General features: G+C 36.9%; 1 protein-coding gene across 3 annotated transcripts in view; it reads left to right on the top strand.

Moving 5' to 3' along the window:
• The window catches only part of STXBP6 (syntaxin binding protein 6), a 95652-nt gene extending 82331 nt beyond the window's left edge, over window positions 1-13321 (top strand). For all 3 annotated transcript variants that reach the window (XM_077180387.1, XM_054634779.2, XM_077180388.1), the window contains 2 exons: window positions 8929-9086; window positions 10241-13321. In XM_077180387.1, coding sequence (XP_077036502.1) covers window positions 8929-9086; window positions 10241-10264 — 182 coding nt within the window. In that variant the 3' untranslated portion in view covers window positions 10265-13321. The remainder of the gene's footprint in view (window positions 1-8928; window positions 9087-10240) is intronic.
• Window positions 13322-13570: the final 249 nt, after the last annotated feature.

The raw sequence follows: 13570 nt of genomic DNA, 5'->3' as shown, positions 1-13570 counted from the left end.
ACTTCTTACTCTGAAACCTGTATTTCTTTTCAGGGTAGAATAAGATTTTTATAAAGGTGGAACCATTGATTGTGTCCCTTGGGAGTACAATGATTCTTAATGTTGCATGATTGGTAAAGGCTAAATTCAGTGCAGAATATGTACCACTTACATCAAAATAGTTACCAGGCTTTTTGAAGGCTATAAACTTTCCAGATTCAGGTGCAAAGCCTTACAGAAGTTTTTTGTTTACTTTCAAAGAAAGTGAAAGTCCATGGCAATCCTGCTGGTCCAGGCTGTGCGACTTCTAGATTTTATGGTCAAATATAATTTCGGAAGTAAGTTATGTTTGAAAGATAAATTGAGACGTTGATGTTCATATTTAAGTTCAGATTCAAGTTTTCAAAGCTGGAAATCCAGTGAAGATTGTACTTTTTATAAATGTTCTGTCTTTCAGGTCACTCTAGGCATCCTTTCTGGATGATAATTTAAATATTGAAATTGTCTAGAGAACATTCAATTTGTGTGGAATTCATTGAGTTGTAAGAATTGTATCATGTGTGTAATTCATTAAGTTGTATCATCTTACAGGATTACAATCAGAGAAGTACTGTTTCTATAATCTTCTGCTTATTATCTCAAGCTGTTTAATAAGGCTTTCACATGGCTGTTTAAGAGAGGTCAGTGAGAGATGTTTTTTTCTCTTTGGGTCTTTTTAGTAGCTCTTCCCTCTTTAATTCAAGAGAGCTCTTAACCAAGGCTGTCAGCACAGCACCAATACGCATAAAAGGATGTGTAACAGTGAAGAAGGAGGGGAAGAATGTGTTTGTCCTGTGGACCTTTATAATCACCTCTTGTGTTACAGATGTGATGGAAAGCCTTGGGTTAATGTTAGTCTAGGAAATGTAACTCTGTGGTAATGATTTCAACAAAATAAATGTGCTCAGCAAGGAGAGGCAGCTAATGGATGTGTGAAGTCCACCATCGGTTGAAACTTCATCAGTTGATGTTGATGTTGAAATAATGTAGCATCCTGAGTTAGATGCTTAGACTTCACTTAATCCTTTATAATTATTGTGGTGTTTCTTGGGTATCATTCCAGACTAAGTTTTCCTTATTGTGAGCAGTTTCATGACAGTCTTAGCAGTAGAAGAGGTTTGCCTTCATGTTTTCAGTGCCGTGTTGCAGTAATGAGCCGCTCTTAACTTTTTTTTTTATGGCATAATTCTTTCTTCCAACAAAATGTATGATTTTGATTGGTGAATATAGCTACTGTGTGGGAGTCACCTGAACCTTGACAGACTTAGGAGAAACTTTCAGATCAGCAAAACCTGTAATTGCCTCTTGAGCTTTCTGTGGTCACTTGTTTCATTCTAAAGTGTTGTTTTCAGTGATTCAGTACAGTTTGGAGGTGGAGAGACAGAGATTGGGTTTTTGTAAAGTGCTGTCTATAAGAGCAATGTTCAGGCTGGTTTTTATTGAGAGTGGTTGATTGAAACAGATGAGATGTGCATAATTAATGTGCATAATTAGCAGAAAAAGCTATTCAGACATAAACATACGTCAGTCATACCAGTCTTAGGTGATTGGGATGGTGCTAAAATACTGCCTGTAAACATATAGCTCCTGCATTACCCTGAGGAAGGGCTGGCACAGCTAGTTGCTCTCAGGTCAGATGCTGCATTTTTCATTTTATGGTTTGCAGCCATTGTTTTTGACTGATTTCATCCTGACCTTGAACAGTTCTTACTCAGTTTTCATTCTTACTCATGAGCCATAACTTTATTTTCACCTTATGTGGTAATAGAAGTTGGTGATTTTGAATATGCTGCTTAAGTGGCAAACACAGAATTTTCAAACTCACTTACCTGATGAAGAAATAGGAATGTGTTGACAAATACACTGTGTTCCATGCCTCCATTGTAGCAGGTTAATACATTATGTTTCTCAATAATAATTAACACTACTTAAGCAGAAGCTCAATCAATAGTATTGACACAATATCTACTTTAAACACAATATCTACTTTAAACAAAGAACTGCCTTTGTTTAAAAGAATCCTGTGGTTCATTTTCAGGGCATGTTGCTGTCTAACTCTCCTACCCATCCTAAAAGAAATGTCAATACTTTGGTGAATTCAATTTGAAACAAAACAACAAAATTGCATCAGGAGGTGTGTTAACAGTTTGGAGTGCCTTGACAGGGAAAAGTGTGTTAGGCTTTCTATTGATTTTGGCTGGGATGGAGCTTGTTTTTCTTCATAACAGTCAGTACAGTGTTGTATTTTAGATTTGTGACCAAAACTGTGTTGGTAACACACCAGTGCTTTAGGTGAGGTGTGCTTACACAGTGTCAAGACCTTCATGGTCTCTTCCTTCTGCCTTGTCCCCCAGCAAATGGCCTGGGAGGGGACACAAACAGGGTATCTTACCAAAACTGACCAAGGAGATGCTCCATGCCATGTAACAGCATGCTCAGCAATAAAACTGGGGGGAAAACTGCTTTTTCCCAAGGTAGACATTGCTCAGGGACTAACTGAACATTAGGCCAGTGCTGAGTGTTGGCTGGTCACTGATTGTTTTTACATCATTTGTACCATAGGCTTTCATTAAAAATAGATTTTTTTTTTCTTTTAAATATTAAATATACTTCTTCATAGTAGTCATTGGTTGGGGGATTTTCTTATTCTATATGAAATCTGCTCCATCATTCTGAATATTCCCTATGGAAAAATATTCCACTTTTGAATCAAACTTGTTTGAAAATATCAGCTTATCATCATGAAGAAATGTAGTAAGTACAGCATTTTGCCTATGACAGAAATGGCTGGAAGGATTTAACCAAAAAAACCCTCACATTTTTTCTTTATAGAATGACATCAATGTTAGTAAAAATTGACATGAGAGTTATCCCATTTCCAGTTATTTTACCTGTCAGCTGATCTAAATCAGCAAAGCTGGCAAGTTTTTTCAGTGTTCACAATGCTCACAGCTCTCACTTGTCACCCCAGGGGAGCAGTATTTAAGATTAATATTTAAATTTGCCAGCTCATTCTCAAAAGAAGCTTGCCATGGTGCGTAGCTGCTGTTCTTTGTTTTAATTACACGTTCTGCTTCTTGTCAGGTTGGCTGTAATATGAGATCCTGCTGAATTCCAGAACTTTTCCAGAGTAAGCCTCTTTAATACAAAATTGTCATCATGGGTAAATGTCACTTCACAGTAAGGTTTTTGGACATTATTGATTTTATACTCCCCAAGAAAATTACCCTTTCTAGAGAACAAATCAGACTTCCTTCCTGCAGGGTTTTCAAAGTTATTACATAGAAAGTTTTTTCACATTTGGATCTTCAGAGATGAAGTTTTCCCATTTTCTTCCTTCAGATCAGAGGTCCCTTATTGGGCTAGAAGCCCAATTCCCCCATTTAATATTAATCATCATGATGGAATGTAATTTAATACTGATTTTAATTTGTTGGGATATATCTATAAGAAGATGTTTGCTTAGAAAGAATAAATTTGCTAAAAATGCAGTAAAAGTAACAGCATAATCCATACATACCTTGCCCCCACCCCAAGATTAACAACATTTCGACCAGAGTAATGATCAGAGACAAATTCCTGTAATAGAATGATGCAAAGATAATGCTAAAGTAATTTTTCTGATTCTACTGCTTGAAATTTGACTCTGCAATTAGTTCAGCTGTTCAAAAGTATGAATAATTTACATGATATTGTTGCTGTGGAGTACTGAATAAAAGAAAATCTCAAGAGAGCAGGAGGTATTTTAGTTATCAAGATACCTCATCAATGAAAAAAATCTTTTTTGTTTTACTCTAATGGCGCCTCTCACTATTTAACATAAAAAGGCACTAGCATCAGAGATAAAACTTCATTTTTCTTATGACTGTAGCAGGAAAGCTTGTGCTACTTAACTGCCCATAGAAGAGATTTTTCTAGTGCCTTGCAGAACCATAATAAGGGTTGGTTTTTTTGTAATACAGTTGTTTCTAGATCTAAGATTTTGCAAGCCACACTGAGAAATGAGAATACACTGTGTTTGCTAACCAATAAAAATACTGAACTGTTGAACCCTTAAGGTTATTCAGGTAATTTATTTTGTCATGTTATGGGGTTTTTTGTTTGTTTTTAAGACCTCATCTTCACAACATAATTAAATTTTATTTCCTATGGTCTGCAGAAGTCATTCTGGTCATGTGCTGCTTTCAACTTTTTGTCAGCTAATTGTCTAATTTCATTTTTGTCTTTCTGGTTTTCATATATTTAAATACGGGAGTTAAAACACCAGAAATCATCCAGATGTATTTGATATGTTTGAGATGATACTTTATGAGCTAAAAGTAGGGGTGGTTCTTTTTTTGGAGAAGTTTATGGAAATAATTTAGTCAAGATACATGTAAAGATACTCTTTGACTCAAGAAAACCCCAAAGCCACGAATAGTATTGTAGACTTGGAAAATATATTAGTTAAGTATCACTATATATTTATTTTGCTCTAAAAATTTTATTAAAAATGTCTGCTGATTCTTGCATTTTTGTAATTTTCATAATTGTCCACTGATTTTTGTTAACATTTTCAGAATTTTTCTTGAAACATAAAGAACATTCAAATCAGATCAGTGCAAAATGTATTTAGTCTTGTATTTTGGTTTTTTATGGGAGCATTGTGGTTTAGGAATGGTATTCCTCTCTCTAGTGCTCCAACCAAAACTGTGACAGCATTCACATCCCCTCCCCCTCCAGCAGAAAGCACAAAAGGCAAAGATTAGTGCTTGAGATAAGAAAAATTTACTGAAAACAACAAGAAAATTAACAGTAACAGCAAGAATACTAATTACAAATAATCAAAGCTAACTGCATTTATTTCCTTCTCAGAAGTAGGTAGTTGTTAAATGCTTAATTAATGCACGTACAATTAAAATTGAATACTCGTGTTTGCAAATCAGTCACTGTAGAGTCTGATCACTAATCTAAAGATAAATCTCTGCATTGAGCTGAAATATGTTTGATATGGCTAATAGAGAATGTGGTGAACCTTTTATGAATGTGTGATAAAACAAATGATGCAATCTAAAGAATGGTATCTCTATAGACCAATTAGTTTCTTTGCATACTTGATTATGACAGTATTCCTGTATCTTTCGGGTATTGGGCATGGTGGCTAAAGGATGTATTTTTCATTGTGCATGATAAAAGTCCTAAAGCTGACTTCTTGGGGTGTAAGAGCCTCTTGATACAGCTTGAATTGTAGAATATCCTGAGTTGGAAGGGACCTATAAGGGTTATCAAAGTTCAGCTCCTGGCTCTGCACAGGATGCCCCAGGAGTTACACCATGTGTCTGAGAGCGTTGTGCAAATGCTGCTTGAGCTCTGTCAGGCTGGTGCTGTGATCACTGCCCAGGGGAGTCTGTCCAGTGCCCAAACACCCTCTGGGTAAAAAACCTTTTTCTAATATCCAAAATAAACTGAAGAGGTCAGTCAGTGCCTGCCCCTCCTCTTCCCCTCAGGAGAAGTTGTAGACTGCTGTGACTTCTGCCCTCAGTCTCCTTCAGGCTGAACAGGCCAGGTGACCTCAACCACTCCTCATATGGCTTCTCCTCTAGATCTTTCACCACCTTTGCAGTCCTTCTTTGAACACTCTCCAATAGCTTTACATCCTTTGAGTGTTGTGGTGCTGAAAACTGCACACAGGACGCGAGGTGAGCAGAGCGGGACAATCCCTTCCCTTACCTGGCTGTTGCTGTGCCTGATGCCCCCCAGGACAGGGTTGGCCCTCCTGGCTACCAGGTCACTGCTGGCTCAGATTCAACTTGACATTGACCATGGCACTGCTCTCTAGCATCTTGTTCCTCAGTCTGTACATAAATCCACGGTTGCTTCAACCCAAGTGCAGAATCCAGCACTTCCTTTGAAACTTCATGTAGCTGGTGATTACATGGCCTTCTAATTTGTCAAGGTCTTTCTGCAGGGCCTCTCTGCCCTGATGGGAGTCAACAACTCCTCCCAATTTGGTATTGTCTGAAAACTTAGTATACATCTGATTCCTGCATCCAAGTCCTTTTTGAAGATGTTGAAAACTGGGCCCTGCAGAGCCCTCCTAGTGAAAGGTCACCAGCCTGGTGTCACCCCATTCACTGTAACCCTTTGCACCTGAGCCATGAGCCAGTTGCTCACCCATCATACGATCTGTTTATCCAGCTGTGTGCTGCACATTTTGTCTAGAAGGATAGTGTGAAAGACAGTATGAGAAGCTTTACTAATGAAATCCTAAAGGAATCCATCAACATGGAAAACATCTCTCAGGATATTTTGAATCAGAGTAGTTACCTCCTGAAGAACAGCTTAAAAGTTTTGCAGGTTGTAGATTATTAGATTATTTATTCATATGAATGATTTTTCAATATGTCCAGTGCAAGGTTTGCTATTCCTGCAGTGATACTAATACAGGGATGAGGCATAGTCAGTCATACCAGCAACCACCTACACATGCTCTAGAAATACACTGATGAAATTCCATAGTCTATTGACATGTGGGTTTCTGAGTTGCTCATAGATGAGCACAGATTTTTTTTTTGTTTTACTGACTTTCCATTGGTAAGGATACTCCAGAAGTAGTTCTTAGGAACAGTCTCAGAATAGCAGCTTCTCTGCAAGTCACTGCCTATGAGAAAATACAGCAGATCTTACCTGGTGAGAACACAATATTGTGTTCGCTAGAGGGAAAAACAGTTACTGTCACTGTGCCAAACTTTCAAGTTCATTCTTCTGTGCTGAAAATAATGTGGAGTAATAGATCCCAATCTTTGGCCACAAATCTACAAACAGTTTTAGGAGTATAGAAAATAAGGAATATTTTTAGGAGTACAGAAAATGAAAAATATTTTTGTTCTGTAATTTCCTATTGACATGACAGAAGGTCAGCAGTATGTTAGTCTGCTCTGCAACACATTTGAAGACTTCAGAAGATGCTTAGTTTTATAAGTTTGTCCATGTAGCCTGCTTTCCTTGAATTCAGCAGAGGCTTTGTGATCTTGTAAAAAACTGATTTAATTCAGTGTTGGGAGCTTTTAAAACTCTTGTCCTAGAGAACTAACACGATACAGGAGGCCAAAGCCATTAGATCACACCACCAAAAAAGGAAAACTATTTCCAGTGCAGTGTTGCTCAGTACATGTGTTTATTTGAAAAGCTGCCTGAACAGAAGCCAAAATAATAATCTCCTTTAAAAAATTATGAACGAAATAGCAATTGACTGAAAAGTTTCAAAGTAAGAAAGTGTGCAGGAAGTGAAGTTGTTTGGTTTTACAATCAAACTCCTCAGTGTCTGAAGGGAGATCACTTGAAAAGATTAATTTCTGTATCTGCAAAGTTCCAGCTCACAGTATTGTTAGATATTAATCTCCTCAACAAGAATGCAAGCTATTATATTCCTTTTCTAAATGCAACAATAGAAAAAAAAACCCCAAACCTGTAGCAGTTCCACATCTACTTTTTTTTTCTTTTTCTTAACTCCTGATGTGCAAAATGTAACAATATTGGTATTTAGGAGGCCAGGATGTTCTTTTATGGCTATTTCTCATATTGACTCATCATCTGTGAGTCACTTTGTGTAGGTTCTTAAGTCTCTCCCTCACCTCCATAGTTTAATACTAGTTGAGTTTTAGCTTAAAATTGTAAGGCAGTTTTCTTTATCTCAGGAATTCCTGCATATGCAGCTTGTACCGTGCTTCACAGGCTACTCAGGGCAGCCTTTAGCTTCACTATTCATTGTTTGTTTGGCCTTTCTAAGGAAAGGATTATTATTTGAAAACTGAGTCTGAAAGGATTGTTTGTTCTTTTTTCTAATGAAACTGTGAGCTAGTTTCAGCTGTGTTAATTTTTTTATCAGTGGCTGGTACAGGAGAATGTGATAGATTTGTGCTGAACATGGGGTTGATAATATGGAGATGTTTTTTGTTATTGCTGAGCTGGGCTTGCACAGAACCAAGGCCTTTTCTGCTTTTCGTACTGGCCATGCTGACAAGGAAATTGGGCCTGCATGGGAGGTTTGGTAGGAGGAGACACAGCTTGGACAACTGATCAAAGGGTATTCCAGACCATATGACATCATGCTCAGTGCATAAAGTGAGAGGAAGAAGGAGGAAGGGGAGGAAGGTTGGGGTAATCACGTTTGTTTCCGTGAGGAACTGTTTCTGTGTGATGGGTGCCTGCTCTCCTGGAGATGGCTGAATCCCTGCCTGCCCATGGGAAGGAGTGAATTAATTCCTTGTTTTACTTTACTTTAGTGCTTAGCTTTTGCTTTCTCTATTAAACTGTCTGTATCTCACCTCATCAATTTTCTGATTTTTACCTTTCTAATTCTCTCCACAGTCCTGCTGGTGGGAGAGTGAGCAAGGGGCTGTATGGTGCTTGGTTGCTGGCTGGGGCTAAACTACAACAAACTAGTAGCAAAGTAGCCCTTTAAATTAATGTTTGAATTTGATTTTTTAACCCGAGAATATTTTTGAAGTAGGTACACGTCCTCAGATTAATGAGAAACGCAGTCAGTGTGTTTGTGTCTGTTTTCGCTTGTCTTTGTATGCTGGTAAGAACAACAGAGTTAAACAGCAGATTTGCTGTAGTGAAGTACCACGTTCAGTTTTGGGTCCCTCACTTTAAATATGGCATTGAAGTACTGGAGTGTGTCCAGTGAAGGGAACAAGGCTCTGAGAGAATTTGTCTTTGGAGGAACAGCTGAGGGAGCTGGGCTTGTTTAGTCTCAAGGAGGCTCTGGGGAGATTTCATTATTCTCTACAAGCACCTCAAGAGATTATAGTGAAGTGAGGCCAGTCGAAATGGCAAACCAGCTCTAGAACATTATAAATTAAATTACTTGTATTTATTACAAAGGACATATATACTGAGTACTCTAATGGCTTCTTGGTGTTGCAGGAAACAGCATACTCCATTCAGCAGCAGACAGTGTGACAAGCGCAGTACAGAAGGCAAGTCAGGCCTTGAATGAGCGTGGTGAAAGGCTAGGTCGTGCAGAAGAAAAGACAGAGGAGCTGAAAAACAGTGCTCAGCAGTTTGCAGAAACTGCACATAAGGTAAGATTTTAGTAGGATAAAGTCAGACATTTGGCTGCCATAGTTTGTTGAATGAAAGCATGTATCTATACTGCGTTGTATAGAGGCTTGAACTTAGCTCAGGGTAGGTATCAAATCCTCTTCGTGACACCTTCTTCACCTTCTTTGCCTCTAAAAATTTACTTCCATTTGTTGGTGACTGCTCAGGATCTCAAAGTTATAAATTCTGTAAAATAAAAACTTCTCAGAGTTGCCTGCCAAAGACACATTTAAAAAACAATTCTGTTTGAGGAAAGAAAGGAGAGTGTTGGTTTAAGTTCTTTAGTGCTTAAATGCAATTCTAGTATATCACTACAAACATTAATTTCTTTTAAAAGCATACTTGTAACTTGAGTATCAAAGGTTTACAACAGTTTAGTTTGAGTCATTTATTGGTTATCATTTCACCGTTAGCAAATGAGTGAATTTTAACTGCTGCTGCTAGTTCTGTTTTCTAGGTGATTTCCAGACAGCTCACTCATCTCAGTTTTGTTAGCATGCTATTATCTACAGATAGCAATTTTTTATTATATGGAACCTAACCCTAAGCTCTCTGCCTGGTTTGCCAAGTACGTTTGTCTACGCATTTTTTACAGGTTTTAACTCGCTTCCTCTCTTTCTTCTCCCTCTCATTCCCAGTTAAGTGCATTTTTGAATTATTTGAAATGGAAATAATTGGTAATCACAGAGTTGGAAAGGCAATCAGTCCTTTATTTTTCATCATTTTGTAGTGGCAGAGCTCCTGAATAGGTGTTTTAAATTACTTGTCTGGAATTTCTGATTGTAGTTAATAATCAAAATCATTGGGTCAAAATTACTATTCTTCTAAGCACATCTTTGTTTCTGGTGTCTTGCTCTAGCCTTCCTCACAGACAGCAAAATAATGGAGCATAGGGAAACAGAGCTGGGAAAGCAGATAAATCCTGCCTCCTCAGCATGGCAGAGAGAGGCTTTGCCTGTGTGTCCCAGGAAGGGGAATGACTGTATAGCTCTATGCAAAGAAGTTAATGGATTTCAGGCATCTTTTGAAGAATTTGTCTTACAAACTCCTCTTATCCACACTAGCCACATTAGGTTGATACAGCTGTCGTTCTTGGCGATATCTCTTCAATTAATTTTTTTTATTTCTTTTTCAGCTTGCCATGAAGCACAAATGCTGAGATACTGCCCAAAGTTGAAATCTTCTCAAGAGAAGCTGAAAAGGCTACAATCAGCAACTTTTACAGGAGATTCAGTCTTCTGTGTGCTTTTTCCTTCCCGTTCAGTGGAGATGCATTCTTTCAGTTTCTGTGCTGGAAAAAGTGTTGCGTTTCTACTTTTCTGACTTCCTTCTGTTCCTCTTTTTTAATATTGCTACACAGTCCTGCGGTACTTTCTACCTGTGTTTCAGTTGTTACAGGAGTGAAAGCAGACATTGAAAAAGGACCAAATGACAAGCTGATCAGGATTAAAATAGTAATATTCTTCCATGGTTGTATAAAAAGAAAGATTGAACTGATTGTGGACATGTGTGTGGAAATAAAATCCAAAGAAGGGGTATAATTTTCTTCATTTAATGTAGCATCAGCAGAATGTGAATGAATGTTAGAATTAAACATCTGGGGTTGTAGCTATAATGGAGGACAAACTGCTTTGTCCTGGGAAACAGAAAAAAATTGTTTCTTCTAATGTAGGAAGCGTTGCATGTGCACCAGCATTCGGAAGTGCATATCTGAATTTCATTCATATCAGCATTTTACATGTTCCTATTTTCACTTTCAGACTGATTATTTGAATAGTATGCTGAAACCTAGAGAATGTATGCTTGAGGTTTCAAAATAGAGGAAAAAGGTAATTTTTACATCTATACGCACATAGCTGTGCCTCAAACACAATCTACAATTCAGCAATCTTGATATAAAATAGCATTTCCTTTTACCTGTGATTGTGTGGCTAAAGGCTCATGAAAATGAGAATGCAAAGGCCTGGGAAGATGAGAGTGCACTATTTTCAAGACATCTGTTTTTCATAAATTCTACAGTTTTTGGAACACTTCAGAAATGTGTCTGATTTTAATGCCTTCTCTGTTAGCAAGTTGTCTGATTTTTTAATATAGAGGCTTTCAAAAAAGCATGTCTTGGTATACTAGAATCAACTTCTAGTTTGAGTCTCAGCTTTCAATATGTTATCACTGGAAGGATGACTCTATTTCATCTGCATTCATTATATGCAATATATGCACTGTGTTTCTCTTACAAAAATAAGTAGGTTACCTTTTTCCTTCACAGCTGTTTCCTTAACATTTTTAAGATGGTCTAATCTGCTACAAGAATGAAAAGAGAAAAAAAGGAGAAAAAGATGTTGATTTTTTCTTTTCTTAAACCAGTAAGCTAGAAAATAAGTCCTTGCAGAAGGTACAGCCTTCATCTTCTGAAAATGCCTGCTCTTCGTTTTCACCCTCATCTTACCAGAGAAAAGCTGGCATTATATGAATGTACTGTATTCATTGTAGAATATGATTTTTGCATTATTAATCACACAACAGTCTAAAATCCTCAGAGCAGTGCTTGTAAGAGAGATAAAAGCTACTGTAGTAATTGAGAATATTTTACTTACTGCAAGCTGAAGTAACTGAAAATTTCATGGAAATGCCCATTTCATAAAAAGATGCTTGCCTTTAGGAAAGTATTCTCATTTGAACTAAGGACACTATCTAGTTAGCTGATTGCATTCAAACTTAACATCTGTTTTGGTTTTGGGGTTTTTTCCCTGTAATTTAAACAGTTTTGTATGAAGCTTTTTATTTAATTTCACACGGGGAGTTGAGAGAATGGGTCATTTGTGTAGTACCATAGGATCATTTAGTTCTATTTAGCACCAGCCTCAACAGTTACCAAATCTAGCACCTACTGAAAGGGAATTTGGCCACTTCTGTTATAAATCAGAACAGGTTCATTAACAACACAAGTTCTGAACACTCTGTTGAGCTGTGTGTGAGTAATGGTTGCCCTGGAAATGTCTGAATGCTATTGTAATGACTGGGTATTTCTGCAATTAACCAAGGAAAAAGTCTCTGTTTTTTAAACCAAAATTAAACTTCTGCTAGATACAAAATGTTAGGCTATTTTTTTTTTTTAAGATGGATCATAGGTCAGTCAGGGAGAACATTTTTGGCCACACAGCTATCTTCTTGTCATATTTTCCATTCTTTTAAAACTATAATCTGCTGCTAACCTCACAAGTCTCTCTTGAGAGATGGAAGTAGATTCTGAGCTGCTGTCATCAAGCACTTGCAAATAATTAGAAGAAATGCCTAAAACCCAGGTCAGATAAACCTGAAAATAACTAATTGTCTAAATTTAGATTAAAAGGCATATATTTTGAGTGTTTACATAAATATCAGCTGGACAGGACAAGATCATAATTGCACTGCTAAGTTCCAGACCTCTTGTGAGCTGAACTGTACTAAAACATTGCTTTAGTCTCACCTGAGTTTTTCAGCATTTTGGGTTGTTTTGTATCTTCCAGTTAAGAGTATGGTTTTTATCATAACTCAGGACTTTAATCCAACCATCAAAAGCCATTTATATGGGAGCTTTAGGTAACCTAAGTCTTCTGAATGAAGGATAAGTGGTTTGTCTGTTTACTTTGTTCTTTCTGTTCATTAAACTACAAGGTTTGGTAGTTTTTAGGAAAAAAATCAAGATGTATAAATGTTTATCCAAAGGTAAATCTTAGAGCATTGCAGTTTCCTTCTGAAACTTAGCTTGTAGTGTATAGAACCTAGTATTATTAGTCATGTACATAACATATAATATGATTCAGGTTAATGTTTCATATGAAAGAATGTATTTGTAAATTGTAACAATATTATTAGTTTCTTTATCTTTTTAAAGTTCTAAACAGAATAAAAATGATGTATTGTTAGACTTGACTGCTGTACTGCAAACTCTGTCTTAAAAGGTTACTTTTGTGTCTAGCAAAAGTTGTGTATTATGTGAAATATTAACAAAAATATGTGCTCTTTAAACTGATCTTAAAGGTATGTAGGTTTTGTCATGATTTGCCAGAATTGTAATACTTGCTGATATCTATTGTAACCAATTCCTTGGAAGTTCTCAAAGATGTAGAAATTATTTTGTGCCATTCTGGGGAGAGAAAAAAAACAGTGGGACCTGCTCTCGACTCACTACTGGAAACCCTGATTTTTGTCATTAAATACTTTACTGTGATGAAAACTGTGTTTGGATTATTTGAGTTCTCTATTCAAAATATGAATTGTTCTTGAGTTAGTTTTTTGTATTTCACTCTAGCAAAATTATATTGAATCTTAGCAAAACTGAATAAAAATTATTTTCTGCTATAGTGATAAAAATTTTCTCTAGAGTACTGTAATTAAAAGAGAAGTAGTGGAAACTAGGTTAAAGCATTTCCTGTCTAAGCAGATTCCAAAAAATAATTGCTAGAGGTTGAAGTTAGCACCCTAC

This window comes from Agelaius phoeniceus, chromosome 6, assembly GCF_051311805.1.
Source record: "Agelaius phoeniceus isolate bAgePho1 chromosome 6, bAgePho1.hap1, whole genome shotgun sequence".
Lineage (NCBI taxonomy): Eukaryota > Metazoa > Chordata > Aves > Passeriformes > Icteridae > Agelaius > Agelaius phoeniceus.
The sequence above is the reverse complement of the archived record's forward strand: the minus strand, read 5'-3'. Positions and strand labels throughout refer to the sequence as shown.